The sequence below is a fragment of the Opisthocomus hoazin genome, chromosome 8, assembly GCF_030867145.1.
Source record: "Opisthocomus hoazin isolate bOpiHoa1 chromosome 8, bOpiHoa1.hap1, whole genome shotgun sequence".
Taxonomy (NCBI): domain Eukaryota; kingdom Metazoa; phylum Chordata; class Aves; order Opisthocomiformes; family Opisthocomidae; genus Opisthocomus; species Opisthocomus hoazin.
Window position 1 is genome coordinate 33,629,427 of NC_134421.1, and position 27,603 is coordinate 33,657,029.

Below are 27,603 nucleotides of genomic sequence, written 5' to 3' on the forward strand. Positions count from 1 at the left end.
ATCTTCCCAAACATCCTGTTTCAAAAAGCACCATCTCCCCTAAGAAACCCCAGAGCCATCACTCAAGATTCTTTTGTCTGGAATGCACTACATCCTGGCATTAAACAGAACATCAGTTTTCCAAGCTGATATAATCAACCTCCCTATTCTGATTATTAATAATTTTTAAGGTGTCGAACAATTACAATCAAATTCGATAGAGGCTCAGCCATATTATGTTTCTACAAGATTCAAGAAAATCTGAAGCCAAGAAGAGAAGACCACCCAACCTGGTGCCCACACAAAGAAACAGACAGGAACAATTTACCATTTCCAAAGACAGGTAGGAATTCCCCGTGTTGGAGAGCAGCTAGCTTTCCCTGTCAGTGTGAGACAGCTCAAATCGGAGCTGCTCCTGCCTGCAGCCTCATCCAGCAGGTAGAGAACGTGGCAGGAAGCAAACATCACGAGGAAGAGCGGTCCACGGAAGCCAGCAGAGCGGCTGGGATTTTTGCGGTGGCAGACTGTTGGCGACGCAGGGCACAAGTCCGCAGGAAATTGTTCCTCTGTAGCACAGTTTAGCTAGGGCCTGAAGTAGAATTCTTCCGAGATGAAGGTAAGATCAGTAAATTATTCCTATAATGAGTTTCCATCAGTTGTGCTTAATGCTTTTAACTGTACTATAATGTGATATATAAAAGCCGTGTCTTCATAGAAAGCAAAATATCATATAAAAGTTGTAAAGCATTGCAACCATTTTATAAATTATGATTAATTTTCTGTGTATTTTGAAACCAGTTTCTATATCTAGAAAGAACTAATTTATTTTAAACATACCCTAGCACTCAGATCAACAGAAAAAGTAAACCTCATGTAAATCAGGTTTTCGTTTTGCAGCTGGGTTGTCTCCAGTTCTCTGCAATGGATTTGTAATTTAAGAAGTCAGTGACTCCCGAGTGAGCAAATTCTCACCCCGTGAGTAGAATCTAACCTGTTAACAATTCTTAATGCAAGTATTTTGCTGACTCTAGAAAGCAAGCTATGATCCTAGAAAAATGCAGATAATCAGGACTTGATCACAAGCTGACCTCCAGGCCTCCCTTCAGACCTGTGCTGTGCAGGGATCCAGACTCGGCTTCGGGATTGCCAGCTTCTCATGGTAGGCTCACATCATCTCACCGCGTCAGCACAAACAGCCTCCTTGCTACCCGCCGGGCTGCTTCTGAGCTAACGAGTCGTTTGAACTGCGCTGCAGCCAGAAAGCAAATCGCCCCTTTGCTCACAGCCAGCTCCAGCTCCGGCTGGGGCTGTGCCTGGAGGCTTTTGGCTATTCCAGCTGCGGACTCACACCCCAGAACAGCTCGTTCCGCGCTTCCACCTCGTACTTGGTTTCCATTGGGGTGGCCACACAGGATTTTCCCGCCGCAGCCTCTCCACTTAGCGCGCTGGGCTTTCAGGTGATCTCGGGTCCTCACTTAAAACGCCACTGCCACTGCCAGATCAAACTTACCTAAAGCAAGGCTGGGTAATTCGTGTCACAGTCAAGTAAAAATGTGAATTGCCATATCACGTTCTTGTATGAACAGCTGGTTTGAAACCCAGAGCAGATTGTAGCAGATTGCCCTATTCCAGCTCTAGCTTCGCCTCCTGCAATTTACAGCTGTGTCTGTCGCCCACACTGGAAGTTCGCTTTGCCTCAGCTCCCTTTCAAATGAGGGGAAAATATCCCAGTGATGGATGTCGGGGGGCCTCCACAATTCATCCACATTGCGTTAAAAAGAGGTAAGGGAAGAGGTTTTCCTGTTCTGAGCGCAATGTACATAACACAATAATAATTCATTTTTACGTATCACTTATTTTTTTCAAATTACATTGTAACAATCACTATTAAAAATTATTGCAATGTTACCACTGAGCACACAGAAATGGCAAAACAGCAGCTGAGACACTTGAACTTTTTAGAACCATGTTTTTCATTTGGAAAAATCAATCCGTACTCCCCTTAGTTGTTCAAGATCGAAAATGCTGCTGGCCATGTCTTCCCCACGGTATTGTTCTGTGGCAGTCCTAGTTCAGCATAGCACAAGTGAGAGGAACTGCACAAGGTAGAGAATGTCACTAGTCCAGTGGTGTCAAGATGAGTCCCACCTCCCCAAACACAGGAATGTGAAGGCTCAGCAAGTATGGGAGTGAGAATCGTTCCTAGAGCTTCCATATTTCCACACCAAAATGGAAATCTGGGCATGTACGTCACCCGCTGTGCATCTGGCGGGGACGTGTCATGGTTTAACCCTGGCAGGCAGCGAAACACCACCCAGCCACTCACTCATTCTTCTGCAGTGGGATGGGGGAAGAGAATCAAAAGTAAGAAAACTTGTGGGTGCGGATAAGGACAGTTTAATAAGTAAAGAAAAAGCCGCACATGCAAGCAAAGCAGAACAAGCAATTCATCCACTACGTCCCATCTTCAGCAAAGCAGGGTTCCATCCACGCACAATGGTTACTTGGGAAGACAAATGCCATCACTTCAGATGTCCCCTCTCCTTCCTCCTTTTCACCCCAGTCTTTATTGCTGGAGCATGATGCCATACGGCATGGGACATCCCCTTGGTCAGCTGGGGTCAGCTGTCCCGGCTGTGTCCCCTCCCAGCTTCTTGTGCACCCCCAGCCTGCTCACTGGCAGAGTGGTGGGAGGAGCAGCAAAGGCCTTGATGCTATGCAAGCACCCTTCAGCAGTAACTGGAACATCCCTGTGTTACCAACTCTGTTTCCAGCACAAATCCAAAACACAGCCCCATACCAGCTACAAGGAAGAAAATTAACTCTATCCCAGCCAAAACAAGTACAGGCTGACACTCCCTGGGCTTGCTGAACCTACAGTACATGCACTGGACAGCCAGCCAGCACGTGCCTGGCAATTCAGTGTATTCTGAAAACAATATTCAGGCGGAAGGAGAATTAAAACATTTTCTGGGATTTCCAGGTAACCAAGCACCTGGCTGACTCTCAGACAAAAGAGCCATAACGCCAGTATATGCTGAATCATTACATCAGGTAAGTTCTCTTGCACGTTTGGACCTGGTGTATGTGACATCCCAGGCAAATAGCAAAGTTGTGCGCTTTTAACTAGACTAAACTTCTAGATGGAAGAAGAGGGCACATTCAGGGATGCTCAGGGTTCTGTTGCACTACTAGTATTTTCTCCCTTGATCCACTAAGTTGTTCAATGGTAACCCCAATGTAATTAGCATCACAAAGGGACGAAGTCGTCTGATCCCCATTTAAAATGATCAAAACACTGCTATTAATGCCATCTCATTTTAAAAGGTCTCTCAGCTCACTGTCATTCACAGAATTTTCTCAGGAGCTTGAAGACTATTTATCACAGTTTTTTCAATGCCAAGTGTTTCATTTCTGCCAGGTCCTCCCTAGCTTTTGCCAAGGTGGATTTTCACTACCTCAGACATGCTAGAACACAGCCTTCATACAGCAACTTGTCATCTTAAACCTGAATAAAATCTTCAAGAGTACCTCTACTAAAAACATGACAGGAGTAAAGAACTAGTTGAAAATTCTTGAACTGGCAAAGTAATTTGAAATAAAATCACCACACGCTTTTTCATAAATGAAATAGTTGTTATCCCATATGCATCTCACTCCAGACGCTACTCAAGAATTTTTTTTGATGACAGAAAACACTAGGAGCTTATATCTTCCTACTGCAGTGCTCTGTGCCACTGAGAAGAGTATTTCAACCCACAACAGTGTGATGAAAACCAGGTGGGTCTAGAAATGTAGAATTTTTGTTCCAAATGAACATGCATTATCGTCTGTGACCAGATGGCACTTCTTAGGCATAACCCTCAAGTACGGACCATAAAAACCTGAAGGCACAAACTTCTGATGCTTTTGGATCCAAAGTTCCAAGTCCAGCTAGTCTCAGGGATACTACAGAACGTGTGGTCTACACCATAAATACTTCCCAGGAAAAAAAACCCAAACTAAACTCTTATATGTTTAAGGTCTAAGTAGTGAGTCATTTAACGCAAAAAACCCCACAGACATTGCAGTTAACCCCAGCTGAAGCACATACATCTAAAAAAAGCAGTGAGAAGGTCATCCTTAAAGGAAATCCCAAAACAGTAACAAAAGAAATTCCAAACAAAAGCACAGAAACATATTAAACTCTCCCATCACATCATCAGGCAATAAATATACAATTAAGACACACTGGTGTTTACAAAGAATGTAGTCAGCTCTTTTTTAGAGATTATTTTTTTTTCCTAATGTTTCCCTTTTACTGCTAAATAAAGAATTTTGTTCAGCGTAAGGTTGTTCAAACGTAACTTTGACGTCATAAATCTTTACCAGCCCACAGTTTCTCCATTATATTTACTTTCTATTCTCTACACAAAACGAATGATTGTTCTAAACATACCCCACAACACTATTTATACTGTACTTGATTTTTACATCTGTTTTCCTTCTGTCTGAGCAACTAATGTGTAATTTCATTCAAATAGCTTTACCTTAAAAATGTATTTCCTAAATATAAACAGAAGGATTTCTTCCATGCAAGTATGTATCCACATCCATCTTAGACAGCCATGCAGGCAAGACATTCTTCTCAAATATTTCTATTCTTTCATCACCCTAGCACAAACCACAAACACCAAGAAAAACAACAACCTGAATTTAGGAGTAAATAATTCATTCCTGCTGTACAGTTTAAAAAAAAAGGCAGCTGAAACATATCTCATTCAAACAGTAGCAGTGTCGTTAAATCACACAATTGTAACGGTAATGATGGTACTGCTTTCTGAAATGGAAATACATACACAGAATGCAGAATTGACCTGTTGTTCTCTAACTTACAGAGCTTCCTTTAGACGGCATTTGCACAGTGCTACACTTCTCTCTCAAGGTTTTGTTTGGTTTTTGTTTGGTTAGCAAAAAAAAAAAAAAAAAAGATTTATATATAAACAAAGGGCAGCAGATACTACAAGGCATATGCCTGTAGGACAGAAACAGGTCTCCTGACTGCAAATAGCATTTTATTATCTTACCATCTTCTGAGGACTGGAGCGTATCCCAGCTCAGCAGAGCTCCTACCCATTTGTGCTTGTCTGCTATATGTACAATATCATATAACTTCACTATGATCAATGGAATTATTTATTTACACATCATATACTCCATTGCTTCGTGTCCTTTTAGAAACAGTTCCTGGAAACGCAAAGCTACAGTTGTTGTCCAACACTTTATTTCTCTCCATTTTTTTTTTTTTTTTTAATTTAAAAGTGAAAGAAACAAGAAAGTGCCACATAATTCAGCAAGAGGTTTAAAAAAATATACAGGGCCATTCACAAGTCTCTTTTCCACATCGAGAGCTTCATTGTCTTTTCCTCAAAGATCAGAATGATCAGCAACATTTTAGTTACACTGCCGATAAAAATAGAAGTAGTAATCAGTAAAAAAAATTCCAGCAAAATAAGGATCTGTCAAGCAGCTTGCAAAACCCTGCAGAAGAAAAATAAAGGAGGTTGATATAGGATCTTCTCTCAGTACCAATGCTATTTGTCTTTTGCTGTGTTGCCATTTGAAAAGGCTTACCGGTGCAGCTACACGGAAATGGTATGCGCTGTCATACAATTTAGTTACAGGGAGAGCCCAAATATGCTGGCGTCCCTAGATGATAAATGAGAGAGATATTAGATATCATTATTTCACACTAAATTGGAGAGAAGGATAGGTTCCAGAAACATTTCATTGACAAATGCAGTGCAAAGTAATTATGGTAACAAAACTTGATAGCTATAGTCAGAATAAAGACCAAGTGCTGATTTAAACCCTGCAAATGTGGGTTTGCTCTGGTCAGCTCTGCACAGGAGCTGACAGACATCTGGCTCCCAGTGACACTCAGCTGGCTCTGAATAACTGAACTCTCCCTCTCTGGTTCTCCAAGCAAATGCCACAATAAATAGGCATAGTTCCTGATGTGCCAGGTGGCCCGAGAGCTTTAAGGTGTAATAGTAGCAAATAGCAATTCTGCCAATTTTGAAATAGCAACTTTAGTAGTCCTCAGAAGGCAGTGAAAGTTCCTTTATATATTCTAAAGATATGAGTAGCATCTTCACTCAGCATTTCAAAAACAGATGCAGGCAAGATCTCATGCTATTTTTGATTGCAGTGTCTTGCCACGTACAAAGGAAATACTATATTTTGTATTGGAAATGTTTATGCTACACTGAATAAAATAAAATTCAGTCCTCACCTCTGTTTGACCTAATGATCCATGGTAACTTTTATTTCATCACTTTCTACTGTCTTAACTCCTTCATCTTTCCCTCCTCCCTTCACTTTCTCACACTTTCTCTCTGTTGGAGATATGTTCACAGGATACAACTTATGTGAGACTGCTGAGTCCAAACAATTGCTGTCCTGCCCTTTGGTGGGGAATAAGCCTTCTAGTCCCCAGGAAAATCCTCTTGAAAAAAAATTCTTCAACTAGGCAGCATTTCTATTCTGAGTCACATCAAACCTGAATGCTCACTGCTGCTGCAGGCTAGTTAGCTTTAGTCGTTTGAAGCGGATTTCAGATTGACACAGGAAATCTCTTTGACCAGTTTTGGCAGTAAGCTTCAAGGATACTTCTGCATTGCAAAACTCTCTGGGTCTGACAATTTCAGTTTTGTTGGAATTACAATAGAGAGGTCAAAACTTGGAAAATGTTGGCTTTCTGATGGCTTTGCAGCGGTTGCAGAGAAGCCTGTAACTTTTTGCAATGACATTTGAAAAGTTGATCAGAAAGTCAGCGTAAGGGTGGGGTTATCCCAGCTGTTCTGATTTGACAAAGTACCAAAAAAAGTAATTTAAAATCAATTAAGAACGTATCACATATGGCACCATAGATCAGGAGTCTAAAGAAGACTCTGAAATTACTTCGAGCTTCACGGAGGTTTCTCCTACAATGTGCTCAGAAATGCTACCATCCTTGCTTCTACCTGTCTTACTGTTTTAGCCAGAATAAATATTTCCAAGCAATGTGGACAAGTCGAGGCCTTGAAAGAGTCTTATATTTCAGAGAATTTGAAGGGAGTTTAAGGCCTTCATCAATTTACTGGAGATAATGAAAGTTTGCAAGATCTAGTGTCTAAGTATTTTTTTACTAGGAAAAGCTAACATGTTTTAACAGCTTTTATTCCCATTGAGCCAATCTAGAGAACAACATGTAAACAAATCCTGCTTCTACAATGAAGAATTTTCCCTGGAGAGATTTATTGGTAAACTCCTGTTCACACAGAGTAAGGGGGAATACTACCATTGTTTCCAGTGAATTCAACATTTAAAAACTGGAATTCATTACCCAGAAGACAGTAACAGAAACAGTAGAGTAGATGAGAGCTTGGAGGCCTCTGTCTCCTAAGGCCCTGGGTGATAAGTACTCCCATCTCCTAAGTTTCTCTGGAGATATAATGAGTTATAGTGGTGAGTTAGGCTGAAGCAGACTCAAAACTGTCCTTGCAGAGAGTCACTAGATAGATTTTTATAAAAGTCAGCAGAAAACCGACCTCTGCAAAAAGGTTACATCTCTTTATGGGCATGCTGAAGGCAGCTATGACTAGCAGACTCAAAGTACCATTTGGATTTCTACTACCTTAATCAAGATCTGAATTCTGCAGCCATTAATTCTATAAAAATGATCCGCACAAGCCAGAGTTCTGCAAAAATCTTACCTGTGTAGTTTCTAGGAAATCCGTCCTGCTGTTTTGACTTGAAGAATAATAGGAGCAATAATTTCCAAATGTGACTTTGCAGAGAAATACAATTAACGGTTCTGTGGTGCTTCAAGAAACAGAGAGAAATAAGGATCTATCCCATTGCTCTTTAATAGAAGAATCATATATAAAAATACAATATACATACAAGGGGGAAAATCCAAATAATTGACTTGTGAAGAAATAAAGCAGAGGAGCTTACTTCACTGATTTATGTGAAGGAGATAAACCTAAGCTACCTACCAACATTTAATCTGGTCCCAGTCCCTCTCACGAATGGAGGATGTTTTGCATTTGGATATCTGAGTGATCTTTCAGCTGTTAAGATAAATCTAGAAACATACACTAAACTTCCTCAAACTTTAAGCATATTCATACCACAAGCTATTGTATATGACTTTTTATACAAATTAATAGTCATGACATGCTTGAGTTGCATGGCTTACATAGGTATAATATACCTGTGGCAGAGAGTACCTGGGCATCTAAGCACAACATCAATTTTATGGAAGACAAACCCATAATATGCCTTAAAACAGGGACCTCCCTGTTTTAGCAACTCCTATTTGCCAGTGTACACATACAAATACATCATTAAAAAGAAGTAAAAATATTCCAGACTTTGTCTGGGAAAGCAATGGTAAACAGAATTTCATTCACAACCCAACAGCAAGGACCTTGTGGTCATATCTTCTCCAAACTATCCCTAGAGAGACTTTCCAGCACTTCCTAGTTTACCAGATGGCTTTTCTGAGAAGAGTATAAGCAAACAAAAATGCCCTTGAGATCCAAAGGAACTCAGATATGGCAATGGCTACCAGAAAAAATGAAAGCAGAAGGCAGGGGAAAAAGTGACATGAATATTTACAGTTTATGTTGTGGGGAACAAGGAAGCACCACCCAATAAAATGAGCTTTCACAACATTAACAAGGTAGATCAATTTTAAAGCACACAATTAATATATGGCATTTTCTCTGTCCTAGACAGGCTGTTAGTAGTGTGTATTGGTTTCATTTGATTTTATTCAGCAGGCATCAAGGGTTTCCAAATTTTTGAAGTATTTACAGTATCTTACAGTATTTGGACACAGGGCTGAAACTAGATGATCTTTAAGGTCACTTCCAACCCAAATCATTCTGTAATGCTAAGAGGTTTGAGTTTTTTAATTTTGTGCCTTTGTTCAGTGAAAAGATACAGAAAAGATATATGTTGAAAACCTTCCTTCCCCCAAACCACAAACCAATATCCAAAATAAATTCAGTAACTGCTTCAGTGAAACTCTCGACTATGATGTATTAATTCCTACATGGGAGGGCTGTATTGTTAGATTATAATGGCATACACTTAACAGACAAATTTTCAGTGGCTGTAGAAAACAACTTCAGGAGTACTGTTCTGTTTCCTCTTATCTGAAAAGGGCAGATGTTTACAAGGAAAACATTCAATATCAAAAGACTGGACCTACAGAGCATGCATAACTTCACAGAGCCCTTTCTTGGAGACACTGGCATCATGAAATGTCGTCAAGCAGTGTTTGACAGCTGTTCTGGCTATTGTTGGCCTTTCTCAGACAAGAGCCCCGAAAGAAAGGACTTGTTACTTCTGAGAGAACACAATGGAGCTAGGTTTTTATTTGAGGAGAAAATACATGCTGAGATGAAGAAGTCTGCTGCATAACAGGCATAACTGGCCAAAAAAAGGTGTTCTCTGGAGTTATTTATGTATGTTCCTAATAATATTTCTCTACACTAAAAAAAACCCCATCAAATGCCTAGGCCAAAGGCCAAAATCTTGCTAATATGTGCATACATGCCTGCTCAAATGACTATTAGACTGGAGTTTAAGACTACTGTATTTTAATATCTGCATCAATGGGTGAAATTGTCATTGTGCTGAGAGAAGTATTGGGCCTACGCTATGGCAAAGGATCTACCCAAAGGTCTACACTAAGAACTTAGTTATGCATAGATTTGTCCCACTCCTCTCAATAGGGACAAATTTGAATCACAATAGAAATCAGGCAAGAATTACTATCCAAAAAATGAAACACTGTCCTATCACATATGTATGATCTTTAATTGTACTTACTTTATTTCCAGTGAAATTTCTGCATCCGTAGGTGTGTATTTGTTAACAGGAATAATGTAGCTGTAATTTCCGGACCTGAAAAAGGTGGCATTAATACACACAGGATTTCGAGATGGACGGTATCTTTGCAAAAACATAGAAATTGCATTTAAATTTAGAAAGCAAAAAAACATGAAAAGGTAGAAAAAGACTCCTGCATGCTAGAGGAAAGAACTGTGAGAAGGAGCCAGTGAAGTAGCCATGCCACATTAATGGTATTTTATTCCACCATAACAAAGCATAATAAAACAATTTACCTACTTGCACTGCTGAATTTTACAATAGCGCTTGTCAATTCCTTGCTGAGTTTCCAAAATCTGTATGGAACTGACTGTTGTATCAATCCCTAAAAATATAAAGAATAATGTTTTATTCTTCATTGTTTCAGAAATCTTAGATAAGAGCATAATAAAATTGCAGTTAATACAGTGGCATCTGCTCCCTTGCTTGCCACTACAGGAGCTGCTGCAGGTCTAAATTAGTGCTCAGTAAAAAGCCTCTGGTTGATTACCTTCATTCTGCCACTGCAGGGGAGAGAAGATCCTTGTTCGATGTACAAGGACAAATATCCTGGGCACCTAATATTGTAACATTTTCTTTTGGGCAGACATTGAAGGCTATTTTGATGGCAGTTCAAGTAGAATACAAATGTGTCAATGTTCATTTTAATGTACTAAAAGCCATACTCATGCAAGTAACCATTAATCTGAAAAACACTATCTTTACTGAGAGAAATAATTTGGAATGCAATGAAACTTGCTTCTAATCTTCTGTGTCTAAAAACTACCTAACTCTAATGGATATTATAGCTTCTTCACACAATGTTGCCTTGAACTTGCAAGAACTGAAGAGTTTTGTAATAGTCTACATATACGACAAAGAGTGTAGCCACAATGGCGTGGCCCTCCCCTGAGGCAGATTAACCCTGTGGAGAGTTCCAGGCAAGAACCAGTGTGCTAACACAGCAGCACAGCTCCTGCTCTCACAGCTAGCCTAGGAATCACTGCACTCAGCTGCATCCTGAAAGGCTTATTTCTTCTGATACGTCTACAGCACCCAGTCAGTGCAGGTCCATAGTTAGGACCTGCAGCATTCTCAGAGCCCTAAACCAGACCACTTCAGCCTGAACTGCGCAGGGCCCTCAAACAGAAGGGGCAAAACAGGTTTAATCCCCCTCAGTGGACCTAGGCTCATACTGCCAAAGGTTTGGGGAAGGCCCAGGTGTGGAGGGGGTGTGTGAGCCATCAGCCAGACAGCCAGACTCCAGCTGTTGCCTACAGCATCCAGCTGCCGATATCTGAAGTCTTGCAATGCAATGCAGAAAGCTCAAAGAGGACCTGATTCAGCAGGCCCAAGCCTGCTCTTCAGATCGCACTGTGAACACTGGTTTTGTGTTTCTGTTCCTCCGTTCTACAGCAACAGTTCCCTACTTTGCAGAGAAACTTCGTGATTACAGACTGACCTCTTGCTCTGACTATAAAACATCTGTGTGGTAGTATACATTTAACTTTCAGCATGCAAATATCCACACATATGCTGAAGGGACAGGGGGAAATTGGGCACGTTCATTCCAAAGAACTAGCACAGAAGAACATTTCTCCATGACACACCATCTCATTACAACATGTATCATAGCAATGCCACAGAGGTCCTTTTCTAGGTGTGTAGTCATGTTAAAAAAAATCAGAAGGGGAATGATTTTTCCCAGATTTTTCCCACTGGGGCATACCCAGGCAAGAAGCAGAACCTGTGTTCTATTCCTCACAAAGCAGGTTGCTACCCAGCGCCGTAAGTGCATGCCTGTGTGCAGATGTTTTATCATCAAAATATTGCCTAATCTTTAATCGAATATTTATTTTAAAAAAAACCACCCTTAAAACAGCATCCACATAAACAGAAAAGACTAGGCATAATCCTGCTCATCCTGAATGAATGCCAGAGCATGCTGTTACAACATATGTAATCAGCAGATACTCATCTTCACAGAAAAGAATCAATATTTTCAGCCCAGATTGGCTCTGACAGCAGTGCACAGTCACTAAAAGGGGAGCCTGAAATCAAGCCAGAAGTCTTGTGTCAAAGAACTTCATCTCCACTGATGCAGGCAGTGTCAGGATCCTAAGGCAGAAATGGCCCCTTTCAGCAGCTGACGGTTTTAATCCATTAGGTCAACTGGGCCAAACCTCAGACACTTCCTTTGCACTGTATTATGGATTTTCTCCACACAAACACTACACTCATATCACAGAATCACACAGAATCACAGTGACAGCTGGAAGGGACCTCTGGAGATCATCTAGTCCAATCCCCCTGCCGAAGCAGGGTCGCCTACAGCAGGCCGCACAGCATCGCATCCAGGCGGGTTTGGAATATCTCCAGAGAAGGAGACTCCACAACCCCTCTGGGCAACCTGTTCCAGGGCTCTGTCACCCTCAAAGCAAAGAAGTTCTTCCTCATGTTCAGACGGAACTTCCTCTGCTTCAGTTTGTGCCCATTGCCCCTTGTCCTGTCACTGGGCACCACTGAAAAGAGCTTGGCCCCATCCTCCTGACACCCACCCTGGAGATATTTATAAACATTTATTAGGTCCCCTCTCAGCCTTCTCTTCTTCAGGCTGAACAAGCCCAGCTCCCTCAACCTCTTCTCGTAAGGGAGATGTTCCAGTCCCCTCATCATCCTTGTAGCCCTCCGCTGGACTCTCTCCAGTAGCTCTTCATCTTTCTTGAACTGGGGAGCCCAGAACTGGACAGAGTACTCCAGATGAGGCCTCACCAGGGCAGTGTAGAAGGGAAGGAGAACCTCCCTCGTCCTGCTGGCCACACTCTTCTTGATGCACCCCAGGATTCCATTGGCTTTCTTGGCAGCCAGGGCACACTGCTGGCTCATGGTTAACCTGTCGTCCACCAGGACACCCAGGTCCATCTCTGCAGAGCTGCTCTCCAGCAGGTCCACCTCAAGCCTGTACTGGTGCATGGGGTTGTTCCTCCCCAGGTGCAGGACCCTGCATTTGCCTTTGTTGAACCTCATCAGGTTCCTCTCTGCCCAACTTTCCAGCCTATCCAGGTCACGCTGAATGGCAGCACAGCCTTCCGGTGTGTCTACCACACCTCCCAGTTTGGTGTCATCAGCAAACTTGCTGAGGGTACATTCCAACTCTTCATCCAGGTCGTTGATGAAGAAGTTAAACAAGACTGGGCCCAGTACTGACCCCTGGGGGACACCACTAGTTACCAGCCTCCAACTAGACTCAGCGCTGCTGATGACGACCCTCTGAGTTCTGCCATTCAGCCAGTTCTCTATCCACTTCACCAACCACTCATCCAGCCCACACTTCCTCAGCTTCCCTAGGAGGATATCATGGGAGACTGTGTCGAAAGCCTTGCTGAAGTGCAGGTACACAACATCCACGGCTCTCCCTTCGTCTACCCAGCCAGTCATGCCATCATAGAAAGCTATCAGATTGGTCAGGCATGATTTCCCCTTGGTGAATCCATGCTGACTACTCCTGATAACCTTCTTTTCTTCCACTTGCTTGATGATGGCCTCCAGGATAAGCTGCTCCATCACCACTTCCCTGGGCAGCCTGTTCCAATGCCTGACCACTCTTTCAGTAAAGAAATTTTTCCTAATATCCAATCTAAACCTCCCCTGATGCAACTTGAGGCCATTTCCCCTCGGCCTATCGCTAGTTACTTGGGAGAAGAGACCAAAATCCACCCCACTACAACTTCCCTTCAGGTAGTTGTAGAGAGCGATAAGGTCTCCCTTCAGCCTTCTCTTCTCCAGGCTAAACAACCCCAGCTCCCTCAGCTGCTCCTCGTAGGACTTGTTCTCTGGACCCTTCACCTGCCTTGTTGCCCTTCTCTGGACATGCTCCAGCACCTCAATGTCCTGCTTGTACTGAGGGGCCCAGAACTGAACACAGTAGCTGAGCTATGACCTCACCAGTGCCTAGTACAGAGGTACAATCACCTCCCTACTCCTGCTGGCCACACTATTCCTGATACAAGCCAGGATGCCATTGGCCTTCTTGGCCACCTGGGCACACTGCTGGCTCACGTTCAGCTGGCTGTTGACCAGCACCCCAAGGTCCTTTTCTGCCGGGCAGCTTTCCAGCCACTTTTCTCCAAGCCTGTACATTACATACATATACCCATATCCTTAAGCATTTTGCTGTATAAGGGTTAGCAGTGTTGAGCACCTTACGAAATTTTAGCCCTTCTCAAGGAAAGTGTCACTTATCATTTTATTGCATCTGAAGCGAAGTCTAAGAACTCTCTAGAGAGGGCAGCCAGAATGCCTATAAAAATCTAATGAAGATGTAATAATAAATTTGAATTACAAGGAAATTATAGTGAATCATAGGTATTTGATAGATTCCTGTGCTAATTCTCTGTAATGATCAGTTATAAATGAAACTTCTTGAAATTCCAGCAGCAGAATTCCAAGCCTAAAAGTAGCTCTTCAAAGTTCTACAAGTATATAGTTCAACATTTTTTTCAAAAATTACGGGACTTACAGTCATTTCCAAGATCAGGTCTTCCTTTAGATTCTTTGACTGGATCTTGTTCGAGTAACATGTCACTTTTGCTTCCTGTGAAAGGATGTACACACAAATGTCCCCAAGTTAGCCTTGCATAGCAAAATAGAAATACAACACCAGACGATATTTTTTTAATTATCTCTTGGATAAAGGCATGCATAGCTACAAGAGAAACCTTCAAAATACAAAACACCTCTATTCAGAAGAAGATATATACAGTGAAAAGAAGCTTGTAGATAACAAGAAACAAGCTTTTGAAATTCTACTGGATATCTAAAACATTTCAAAAAATAGTCTAATAGAAAAGATTTCATCCCCCATACAGAATATCGCCAATTGTTGTAATCGAGAGCCAGAGCGAAAGTCAACATCCAGTCAGGCACTTCAGTACAAATCTGATCATAAAGCCACATTTTTCTTACCAGCGAGAAAATGGCATTAGTAAGAACAGGCATCTGCCATGCAAACATAGGCCAGGGCAATAGCTTAGCTTTTTGAATGTGAGATGTAAGACACTGTGGACTGACCCAAGTGAGACACAGCACTACAGAGAGAGCAGGATGAGTCACTAAATTAAATACACAGCTCTAACAACATGATCACCATCTTCATTGATGTCACCTCTGTATTTTCAAACATTGAACTAGGCTGGAAAATAAAAGCTGATGATTTTTGTTTTAATTCTATTAATTTTTTCAGCACTTCTCTAGAACAGTGAACTTCAAAGGTCTTTTGAATAAGCATCACATAGTACAAACTGGGGAAGGCAAAAGGCCCTTCAAGCCCATGGGAAATGGGTTAAAGCTATTCCCGTGCTTTTACACTAATTGCCAGCCAAGAATCTGTCCAGAGACATGTTACCAATAAACTGGCACTCAGAAGTGTTGACCTTGCCTAAACTACATGCTTCATCAAATACAATTTCATATGTGAAAAAAAACAGAATCATGTGTTTCTAGAATACCAAAATGCTCCATTCCCACGTTTTCCAAAGGAAACGTTCTGGTTTCAGAATGGCTGTTTAGAACAGAAGTCACTGTTTCATTATATTAAAATTTATTTTTAAAAAGGAAGGAACACAATGCATTATTTCACTGAGATTGAAATAAGACAGCTGGATTGACCTTACTGTTCTCTTATTCATTCCAGATTTTGGTTTTCATTTCAGTATTGGGAAACAAGAAAATCCAGACTTTTCTCATGCTAGTAGGTGACCAAGAGCATGGATAAACATCAACAACTGGAATCTGAGGGCCCAGAAGCAATGTTATACAAAATCATCTCTGGGATTTACATATTTTTTGTGGTTTGTTATGAATCTGTGATACTGCTCCCAGTTATTCCTTGAATCCATTTTCTGTTTACCTGCTATCATACAGATCTACCTGTTCTGCCAACTTAGATGGTAACTGTTGCATTTAGTAGTCATCTGCTGTCCCACTGGTTTATACTGTTCCACACACTTAGAAAAATGGCTACTGAACACATGCAGTGTTATACATGTACAATAGGTCTTGAGGCAGATCTAAAAAAAGCCTATTCATTCTCTCATTATTCCTTTTAATTTACAAACTAGTTGTGATGTCTTCCTTTCACATTTTTCTGTTTTCTCTTAACAGTCTAGATGTGTTAGCAGTGCATTAAGTGTTCCCTGCCATTTTGTATTTTTATTAACAGAGAACTATTCTGCAGGAAAACCTGTATCCCCTGGTAAAGGTAAACTATTGCTCACTGAAACAAAGATGTTCTCCCTGTAGAAAAAATACTTCATCCGTGCAAGTGTTGGCCCAAATATTTATTAAATACTCTGAATTGCTAAACATTTAATACTGTGATTCTTTCACAGATGATGGAAGAAAATATTATGTGGGTATCAGCGTTTTGTATAAAAACTAGGATGAAGACATATTTACTTCACTAAGATTTCAACTATTTAAACTGAGTCAGTTTATATATATATAGAAATTTACTTGTAGTTGGTTTCTCATTCATCATAAAATTACTGTTTCATTGTCCTTAAAGCTGATGTAATCCAAATGGAATATAGAAAACCAGATCCTGATGTTATTTTTATTTGGACCTCAAGCTGCAAACTGAGAACACTGGGAACCAACAAAAAACACCATAGCAGCCTCCAGTAAACTGTGGTAAATTTCGACTCTGTCACATATAGTAACTCTGAGGGCTTTCTCAAAGGCCCACATGGGGTGTGAAGATCCAGTTCTATTACAAATATAAAAGCACAAGCATGACCAGAATGTAATAGGGACAACCATTATCTTCAGATAAGAATCAGATAATCTCATCCAATAAATGTGGTATCCTTTTTTTTTCTCAGCACTTTCCGGTTTTAATTCACATGAGTTAACAAGGGCAAGTGCAGGGTCCTGCACCTGGGGAGGAACAACCCATGCATCAGTACAGGCTTGGGGTGGACCTGCTGGAGAGCAGCTCTGTGGAGAGGGATCTGGGTGTGCTGGTGGACGACAGGTTAACCATGAGCCAGCAGTGTGCCCTGGCTGCCAAGAAGGCCAATGGGATCCTGGGGTGCATTAGGAGGACTGTGGCCAGCAGGTCGAGGGAGGTTCTCCTTCCCCTCTACACTGCCCTAGTGAGGCCTCATCTGGAGTACTCTGTCCAGTTCTGGGCTCCCCAGTTCAAGAAATATGAAGAGCTACTGGAGAGAGTCCAGCAGAGGGCTACAAGGATGGTGAGGAGACTGGAGCATCTCTCCTACAAGGAGAGGCTGAGGGAGCTGGGCTTGCTCAGCCTGAAGAAGAGAAGGCTGAGAAGGGACCTAATAAATGTTTATAAATATCTCCAGGGTGGGTGTCAAGAGGATGGGGCCAGACTCTTTTCAGTAGTGCCCAGAGACAGGACAAGGGGCAAGAGGCACAAACTGAAGCAGAGGAAGTTCCATCTGAACATGAGGAAGAACTTCTTCCCTCTGAGGGTGACGGAGCACTGGAACAGGCTGCCCAGGGAGGTTGTGGAGTCTCCTTCTCTGGAGATATTTGAAACCTGCCTGGACAAGGTCCTGTGCAGCCTGCTGTAGGCGACCCTGCTTCGGCAGGAGGGTTGGACTAGATGACCCACAGAGGTCCCTTCCAACCCCTACCATTCTGTGATTCTGTGAGTTGTAATGTTCTGTAAGCAATATGGAAAAAAACTCCAGATGATTTCTTGTGGTGGTGGTACCTTGCTATGAATCTGTTAACTAGCATCTAAAGGCAATAAATGCAAATGCATGAAGTTGACCAAAATCCAACAGAAGCCCTCACTGAGCTTTTCTTGGGGGGGGAGAGACACCAAGGAGAAACAACACACTAAGAGAAAGTAAGGACAGCCCTTGGTTACCGTCAACACTTAACACGAAGGGGCGAGCAATGAGCACTAATGTCATGGAAGCAGAAAGCAGAAAAGGCCCAGATGATGAAGAGTACTCACGCTCTTCAGTTCCACTGAAATCAATGGGCGTTCAAAAGCCTAAATCCTTCAGATAAACCAGTCCTTAAGACAAATGAAGTATGAGGAAAAAAGGCCACATTAAGCTAGACTACATAAAGATGTGCTGAATTTTTGTTTAATAAATTTTGTCTTGCTTGTCAATGCTTTTGTTTCTACTTGAACACTCTTAAAAGCCTTCTCCTCAACAAATCTGAGATGCAAGGGATTAGGAACTACGAAGGATGCACTCAGTAGTAGCCTGCACCCACAGAATTCAGGTATTTTGTGGTGGAAGATTAAAAGATCTGTTAAACATGAACTGCTAAATTAGCACTTAATTCAACTGTAATTTCATAGTTTTATCATTTCATGAATCAGACTAATCAGCTGATTCTAAAATATCCACTGTTTATCTTGATTATTCTCCATATTTAACTCCTAGCTTTTTGTTCTGAAAACATTCTCCTTTTCATTTATCTTGGCTACAGCTACATTAAGCAGCTTGCTGGTTTTGCTTCCATTTGGATTTCATATTGACATTGTTACCTTCCATCTGGGGATACATTCAGCTTCATTAAACTTGTGCAGATCTGAAATCTTTCAGTACCTTGCGTACTGTGCTGATTTTTCACTCTTGGATCCACACTTAATGCTATTTGGAGCATAAGACCTTGAGAAGGTAATGCTTTGTGTTTATCCTAATCTTCTCTTTCCACCTAATATAAAAAGCATCCAGCTGGGGATAGAAGGTTTTCATATTTCATTTTCATCTGTCTACAGTTGCCTCATTTGTATATGAGATTAATGTCTTTTTAATTAATCAACACTCTTTCAGCCTTCAAAGTGATACAAATCACTTAGTTACAACCTCTTGAAGGCACTGTATTGAGCTGTATCTGCCACAGGGCTTACTGCAGCACTAATCACAAGAATCACAAGGACCACTTACGTGCAGCTTGTCTGCAGACAACAGCACTTCGCCGTATAAAGCAGGGCCAGCGGGTGAATCCCACTGAAACGGTTCATGTGGCAAGAGTGTCACAGCAATTGGCAGCGCCTGCCCTGGCAGACATCTGTACTTCAGAGGCCAAACTGCAACCGCCCCTGATTTTACCTCAACTCATCAGCGGTGGCTGGTGCAAGAATTGTTCCCGAGTCCAAGAAAGGAAGTGTATGAATGCTGGGTTTAGTAATACTAACACTTGCTTCCAGACATTGTTAAAGGCTGGGAAAGAGGAATACAGATTCCAACAACTTGTGCATACCTTTATGTATAAACTCTTTCTTACAAATATTATAAAAGTTGTAAACAATATACCTACTCATATATTACACACGCAACATCTGGCAGACAATATCTGAAAGAGAATTCATCCCAGTAAAAGTGATTTATTTCATAGAGCTCTGCCTTCAGATAACATTTCTCTACTCAAAAACACCACCTGAATGAGCAGAGTTTTTATTCTAAGTTTTATGTTTTCTGGCAGTTGAATTTCTGTCTCTGCCCACAGCAAAGATGTAGTATCACCACACTGTGACACCATTAACTGTTTTGGGTTTTTTTATATCTGTTAATTCACTACTCACAGCCAACTCCTGGCCAGCTGTAGCCAAAGGTTAATTAAAGGGATTAGTGAGTTTTTGGTTCACATTAAATCATTTACCAGGAATGGTCAGGAAGGACAGTGACACCTGACAAAACATCTTAGGACCCAGAACTCTTAAAGGTAACCAGGCCAGATTTTTCAAAAACGTGTTGACTGCAGTGATGATTAGTTACACGAGGATTTTTAAAATCCTCTGGACTAGGTACTTTTGTGGGAAGCTAACTACCTTTAAAGATTCTTGCACCTTCCTCCACACTCTTCATATAGTCTTTACTCAAATGGTAAATAATAGAAATTAGTGTTTCAACTTACGTTTCTCCTGTGCATTGGTTTTCTTGTAACTTAGAGATCTGACATTTTGTTGATTAATTGGACAACAATAGACCTTGTCACAAGTCAAAATGTCACAGAAATTCACTTCAGGGATCCTGCTGATGGATGGCGTGCTCTGAGAAATTGTGCTTTCCCCTTGCAATGCTAAAGGGGTAAAAAAAAGACATAATTCTCACTAGTGCTGTGTGTCTACAGGCATTTTATAATAGCACAGAAATTGAAAGCCTGTTATGTGTATGCAGACCAGCAGAGACACAGTACCTGCTGTAGTGGTAGAGGGAGAGAGTACGACAGAACTTGATGTACTGTTGATGAAGAAAAACATTTCATTAAGAAATGGACATCAGAGTCGTGGACCAAAAGAGACTGGTCCACAATCTATTACTCATTCTAATTCACTAAAACTAATTTAACTACTTGCCTATAAGTCGGATGTTTTTCAAAATGTCTGTCATGAATGCTGAGTAAATATAGGGTCGATATTGTCAAAGCACTGTAGAAAGAGAATTATTCTGTAGATTTACATCCATCTCTTACATAATACAAATAATAACTTGATAGCACCTTGTCAAAATGTAGTAATGTAAGAGTCAACTATCCGATCACTTCCCCTTTAGGGGGAAAAATTTCGACTGAATTGAATGGGTTTTAGGTCAGATGCTTGTATACAACTAAATTCAACATAAAATATGGTCAGTTTTCCATTGTAAATAGAATCACAACACCAGTTCAAAGCAGTCAATTCACAGAGAGATTGTAGGCCACAGGTTTTTGGACTGGAAGCAGAAAATGACAATCTTAAAAGTTCAATGCCACAAGTTAAACTTTCAGAGTCACAGGACTGACCACCACATTGGGAAAAAGTCCTGCTTCATTTCACACAAGAGAATCACTCCATACATCAGAAATTGTACTTCGGCACCAACTGATTGCATGAAACATGCAGAGTCTCATGAGTCTGGCTTTGGACCTGTAGCACAAGCCAGTGAGATACATTCAAGTTGCACCATACATTATGACATGGATAGAGATTATTTGTGTATGCACAACATGAGTATCTCACTTTTCTAACATGATTTCAACTTTACAATATTACCAGGCACATTCACTGTTAATTTTAATACATTGTGTTCTTTGAGTAGGAAGGGAGACAAGAAGAAAAAAACTGCAATTATCTTTCTGATAAGTAGAAAGGGGAAGGGAGAAACAAGTCAACTTGTTGATAATTAATTGTTACCATAGTGCCATAATAGCAATCAAAGCTATTATAGTCACCCGGAAAATGTTCGTGGAGCAAAACTCATTCCTCTTTGACAAACAAACCTAGGAAAGGAAAAAAAAAAAGTTTGGTTAATTTAAGTGGCACGTAACTAAGCTACTGCTAGTAGATTAAGAAATACTAACTTTAAGTTAACCTTGTCTCTTTCAGAGGAACCATAAAAGTCATCCTTATATAGGGGTCAACATCTAAGAGAAGAACTTCAGTAGTGAAAGGCTCCCTAAAACTGTGAGTGCACTGCACACTGTTCATAGTCTGGGGACACAAACAGTACACAGGGAAAAACGATGAGTAAAAGTAACAGCCCCTTCTCTTTTCTTCCTGCCATTTTTCATACTCTTGAAGTATTTATTAATATCAGATTAAGAACTCAGTAAGCAGTGGCCAGAACTAACAGATAAGCAGCTTTCAGTATACACTCAGATCATGTTAAAGAAGGGCTGGTGTAAATACAGAAGAAAGGCACTTTCCAAACAAGTAGGATGATTTTAGATGATGGAGCATTTGATTGTCATGATGCAATAAAGAACATTTAACCTATTACTTTCTCTTGCTTTTTGGCACTGGCAAAAACAAGCTATGGAAAGGAGCGCTGGTTCCTCTCAAAGAACAGGATCTAGCAGCCTAGGAAGACCATCTTGAAAAAGGTCAACATATATTCCCTAACTCATTCAATCCCTGTGTAAAGGGGTCTACTCCTTCTGTACCAGGATATGGGCAAGAGGAAGTCATTCAGCAATAGCAACGACATCCTAACCAGGTCTTAACCACCCGAAAGACAGCATTATCCAGTACAAAAGAGGAGATGCTAACAGCAAACCACAGAGAAAAACTCATCCAAAGAAGAAAGCTGAGGAAGAATTATCACTGTGCAGACTTTCAAACCAAAACAGCCTTTCTGTGTAAGGCTGTACTGCACTGTGGGAGCACACCTACAGGCTCAACAATTCTCTCCTGTTGATGTCTCATCCTTCACACCATTACACAGCATGGATCTACTCTGACAAACACAATGTATAGGCAAGAATTGGAAGTGTCTCACATGTATTTTCCATCTCAGTGCAGTTAGTTTTTAAGATTCTAGCATGACACTAATTAATTCTGGCCAAGGAATTTGATTCTATGTTTAGAAACACGAAAGCTTTCACCACTACTGCAGTGCTCACAAAAACTCTCTCATAGGCATATTTCATATATTTGATTTTACTCACCTTGCTGGATTTTAGCGGGACTGATTTTTTTGATGGCAAAAGACTAGTAGCTCGACTATACCTGCTGTAAGAGACAAGATCTCTTTAACATTCAAATACTTCAGCAACTAATAAAGGAAAAAGAGACATTTTCAAAAAGGTATTAATGTCACTTGTTTTTGCAATTTTAACATTTAAAAAGAGAACAGCAGAAGTGTCCTTATATTCATTTTCAAGAACAAAGACCTTCAGTTAACTCATTCAGGTGAATGCTATTAGCTGCTACATTTGATTTCAAAGAAAACTTGGGGAAAAGGTTTAGAAATAGGAAACGCTCATCAGTTTCACTGAAGCAATAATGAAGATTCTTTCTTGCAGAAGAAGCTCTGCAGATTTCTCTTAGCAGCAATTTCCAAGCTCCAGCACTTGGACAACTGGACATAATCTACCCTTGCTTTATGCAACTGAAGCAATTGCAAAAATGACTGCAGTTTAACAGCTATTTCAAATATTAATTTTGTCAGTGAGTTAAAATATACGAGAAATTTGCATTTTTTGTACAACTTAATTGCTGGAAACGAGCTGTCCTCCACTGTCAAGCAAAATGAGCTTTCACTTCTACCACAGAGACCACTTTATCAATTTCTGTGACAACTATCAGAGAACATTCCAGACAGAGGTACCTGACTTTGCTCTCTCCACTGACTGTTGACTTTAAGCTGCTCATCCGTTTCAACCTGGCCAGTTTTCTATTCCACTGCTCCAATTCTTCTATTCTGACTTCAAGATTGTTGGTTAGTTTACAAAGCTGCTTTACAGCACCAACATTCTCCATAAAGATCTGATCCTGAGAACCAATGCAATGGAAAAATAGATACAGTATATTCATCGATTACATGTAACAAGCAGTAATGAGCACAGAATTCACCCATGTAAGGATACATTGAATATTTAAAATGCAAACACAGGTTACCTCACTGTAAATGGAATGCACTTATGACTATAAAACCCTTTTGCTAGATTGTAAAAATTGCTTATGTTCAATTCGCAGTAAATTGAAGATGAGGACTTGCAGGAAAATTGAAGAAGCTAAAGGGCTTTGTAGGCCAAGAATTTAAACTATATTTTACCTTCATACTGTGTTGAATTTTAAACCTTAACACTGTCACATTTGTCACATATTTGATTTGTAGTGCTGCAGCTGACGTACATCCAACCATCTACCTACAGGGTCAACTAACCTGACTCAGACAAGCCAGAGTTGCTATCCATGCTGTACACACTATGTGAATCACACAGGAATCAGTGAGACAGGGAAAGATCCAAACCAGAGGTAAAGCTGTGATGGCATGATATTTTATTCTCCCTTTCAATCTCTCAAGCCTCTTACAGGAGTCCTGTAAGTTCTAATACCATGAGCAGCTCTGCAGCTACCACAGTTCAGACACCCTCCATTTACTCCTTCGGAATATTTTTCCCAGGAAAAGCCTTCTATTCTTATACTTCTACCCCCTGCTTATCATCTAGGTATCAATCTGCTGCTGCAGAAGCACTCAGTACAACCATCCAGGTAATAAGTATTTTGTCTATTTCTGAGCCAAAATGGTTACCGATCCACTGCAGAAGCATGCTAATAGCATATTTTCTTTGCTGTGTTTGAAAGAACAGCTTTCTCATATTAATATATAACCAGACTGATGCCATTAAACCTTGGATGAAGCTATTACTGCAGTTAACTTTGCTAAGTGTTCCAGTCTAGTCAAGTCATGCAGAAGTAAGGCAAAAGCAGAGTTTTGCCCTTCACGTTGTAAATACCATGCACACTTTTCTCTTAAAGGTGACTGCATTCCACAAAAGCAGACAGTATTTTGTATAAACAGAACCAGAGCACAGGTATCGATGGTAAGTTGCAAACTTCTCTACTGCCAGAAGACCAACAGCCTGTTTAACTAAAAAGTGACTTCAAAATAACCTCCTGAGCCTAGAACTGTGAAATCATTTATATGGTCACTTTTTCTCATATCAATGATATGCAGCAGCTGCCCTTTCCATTCTCTTCAAATCATGCATGAACCTCTTCTAGGTGTCTTCAACTAGCTGAGAAAATAGCTCATCTGGCAAAACAAAGGAAGACTTTCTTTGGGAAAAAAGGACTGATGAGAGTTTTTACTGCCTCACTGATGACAAAGTACTCAGCACCATAAGGCTGAGAAGACAGGAAGGATTCTTGTCCCAAAACAGCAAGCTTCCACACAGTTCAGACATTTCTCTAGAACGTAGCGGAGCTTGGTTCAAATGTGTAGCGCAATCAATTAATTTTACAGAGTTCGACAATGCCAAACAGGTAACTGACAGAGAGACACAACCAAACCAGCCAATATCCTGGTTATCTCGAACCAAACTTGGAATGTGAAATAACAAAGTTCCAGGCCTCCTCACCCACCTAACTGTAAGCAAAGATATGAAGCACTGTCCACTTACTACTCGAGGTGCTCTGGGAGCTCCAGATGTTTAGAGCAGATAATCCACCTGGCAGATCAGATGTCCCAAAGCTCTGAATTCAATATACATCTTAAACCACGAGACATAGCTGTCTCCTGCCCCTGCCTCCCCAAGGGTCACAGAATTGACATTCACATGCTCTGCCACAGGTGTTAGGAGAAAGCATAGGTTGCACTGCAGTAATTTACCTAACCAAATTAAAACAATGTCAAAGTGTTTGCGAAGTGATCTCAGACCTAGCCAAGCAGTCATTAAAGAGGTAAACAGCAAATAAGCCACTGCTCTAACAACTCATTTCTGCCTGGGCCACATATCCACATCACCCCGTAGGGTGCAGCAGGCTTTCTCCATTTGCTAGGTCACATCCCTGGAGCACATCCTGGCAAGTGCTGTCTAGAGACCCAAGCTGTGGAGGAGAAAGTGAATAAATTGGGCTCAGACAGCAGTGCTGTGAGGCACTGTTACAGACAGTATTCTGTGTGGCATTTCAGCAAAGAGGTATTTCCATCAGATACATTTTGTAGCATTTTTTCCACTAAATCAAAAGCTCAATTGTCCAACCTAGAAGTTTTTCAAGAAAAAACCCAACTACTCCAAAGCAGTTTTGTGGGGGGTTCAAAAATGCAAATGATGCTGCAGCTGCCACACAATATAAGAGGAAGGACTAACGGGTAAAATGAACCTAGTGTCACTATCTAATACCACTGCTCTTCTCTGAGCATCTAGAAATCAGCTGCAGGCTGGAACCCTGACCAAATACAGCAAATTCTGTAAAAGTCTCCTTCCCAACAGTATCTCTACAAAGTGCTGTTTCCACAGCTTTATTCAAGGTGTCTAATTCAAGCTTCCTTTATATGGAATACAGCCTAGCAGATTTAACCTAAGAATTTAGCTTGTTTGTAGCCTATCAAAAGAAGACAAGTGAAATGCAATATTTTTTAAAGATATTTTCTCAAGTTTGGTGGTGTACACTCGTGTTTTCTACAGAATAATGAAAGACTGCATGATTATAATGAACAAAGGATCATGTGCATGACATCACCCAGACGAGACAGGGTTACCAATCTGTAAATCCTCCCTCCTGCCATTATCAGCTGTAAGCAGGAAAAAGCTGGGAAGTGGCCCTTGACCTGCAGTGAACCAGCACACTACAAAGGGGCCGCTCTGAGCAACGTTCTGCACAAGTGCTGTCTGCAGTCATGTGTGACTGGCCTCTGTGACCAACAGCCCCTTGCAGTCCTATTTCTACAGGAAAAGTAGGGGAAAAGAGCACAGGACAATAGAGTAAGGCATTGTTTCCAACCCATGAGCACAGTAATTACTTTGTGTGCTATAGACATTTTATAGTATGCGATTTTGACGCTATAATAAGGATTTCAGGTGGCCAAAAAGAACCTTCTCACAGAGCACGCAGAGCTAGCATTTGTGTTTGGTATGAAGTGATTACACCAGGGTTAGAGTAAGGAAGTTTTTATTTAACAAATAGAATGCCATCATTGCTTAATTCACTCCTGGAACACTGAATTAACTTCAATACTTCAATACAAAAGAAAAGTTTTGGAGTCCCACTTGTTGGACCTATGCTATGAAGTCATTATGCACCTTTATTCAGCAAAGTTAGGTTTCTTTCGTTTTCTCTTTTATTTCATGTTTATTTATTATTATAATGAGATTTCAATGGAAATAATTTTTTCCATTAAAAGATTCCGCCATTTACTAACACCTGGTGGTTCCGTGTTTCTCAATGATTTGCCAAACACTATTTTTGTAAACACATGTGCAGGCCTACAGCTTTGACTACAGCACAGTGTGTGTTTATAGCTCCATCCACGAAAGGAACAGTCTAAATACATGCCTCCACTTTCTCAAGACCATACCTTGTCAACCATGAGGAAGTTTTCTATTTTTTCTCCATCATTACAAGCAACATCTCCAACTTCTCTCACAGCTTGAGGTAAAAGCTCCTTCACCTCCTGGGCTATTATTCCTGTTCACAAGAAGACAGAAACTAAAGTCAGGAAACACACTGGCATACCATTGACCATAGTTGTATGCTTTGAGTTGTCCATCCTAAAAAAACTGCAGGTAGGGGCAAACATGACCTAGAATTTCTCTGAGGTAGGAAAATCCAGGAGTTCACACCCCTGCCATTCCACAGAAAACAGAAACCTTTAGAACTCCCATTTCTCTGCAGTAAGAACAGAATTGTTTGTGATTACATACTTCATTCTCACTAAAACTCTGGAAAAATAACCTCCTATCTTTAAAAATTGAACCAGAAGTTGGAAAGTTACCAGAAATACGTAATTCTGGCATTTTTGTATCACAAGAGAAACATAGCAAAGAGTGCAATTGTAGTATCCTGAGAAATGAGGGTGAAATAGCAAGGCGTTAAAAGGCACTATGGCACAATGAACAACAGTGGAAGTTAATGAAAAATGGGAACAGAGCTGACTGAATACCTGTTTCATGGGTATTTTTTATTCCCATAACAGATGCAAATTCAGGCTTGTAGTCATACTCCACCAGCCTCATTTGTGTTATTCTTCTCAACTGCTCATTTGTATCAACCTAGTTGGACAGATACCAAGATTCATATATTGAAACACTAATGGTCATGGCATCTAGGACACCACTGAGACAGAACAAGCCTGACACGGCCACTTGGCCAATCTTCACACCGAAAAATACGGACAATCTTCCCATTCCCCATTAGCAGAGTGCTATTTGTATTTGTATTGCCTGCTCCCCTTCAGTCTGACAACTCCCATTGACACAGATATCCCCAGCTTCTCTGGTCAGCCGCTTCCAAGGCCC

At 40.9% G+C, this 27,603-nt stretch overlaps 1 protein-coding gene across 1 annotated transcript in view; it reads right to left on the reverse strand.

Annotated features, from left to right (window-relative positions):
* Nucleotides 1-5,318: 5,318 nt before the first annotated feature.
* The window catches only part of MYRFL (myelin regulatory factor like), a 47,833-nt gene continuing 25,548 nt past the window's right edge, over nucleotides 5,319-27,603 (reverse strand). The window contains exons 12-25 of the mRNA XM_075428616.1: nucleotides 27,249-27,357; nucleotides 26,664-26,773; nucleotides 22,968-23,131; nucleotides 22,306-22,369; nucleotides 21,053-21,138; nucleotides 20,237-20,308; nucleotides 20,077-20,120; nucleotides 19,791-19,959; nucleotides 14,405-14,475; nucleotides 10,147-10,231; nucleotides 9,847-9,921; nucleotides 7,716-7,824; nucleotides 5,593-5,667; nucleotides 5,319-5,499 (exon numbers count right to left, since the gene is read on the reverse strand). Of these exons, the coding sequence (XP_075284731.1) occupies nucleotides 5,413-5,499; nucleotides 5,593-5,667; nucleotides 7,716-7,824; nucleotides 9,847-9,921; nucleotides 10,147-10,231; nucleotides 14,405-14,475; nucleotides 19,791-19,959; nucleotides 20,077-20,120; nucleotides 20,237-20,308; nucleotides 21,053-21,138; nucleotides 22,306-22,369; nucleotides 22,968-23,131; nucleotides 26,664-26,773; nucleotides 27,249-27,357 (1,320 nt within the window). The 3' untranslated portion in view covers nucleotides 5,319-5,412. The remainder of the gene's footprint in view (nucleotides 5,500-5,592; nucleotides 5,668-7,715; nucleotides 7,825-9,846; nucleotides 9,922-10,146; nucleotides 10,232-14,404; nucleotides 14,476-19,790; nucleotides 19,960-20,076; nucleotides 20,121-20,236; nucleotides 20,309-21,052; nucleotides 21,139-22,305; nucleotides 22,370-22,967; nucleotides 23,132-26,663; nucleotides 26,774-27,248; nucleotides 27,358-27,603) is intronic.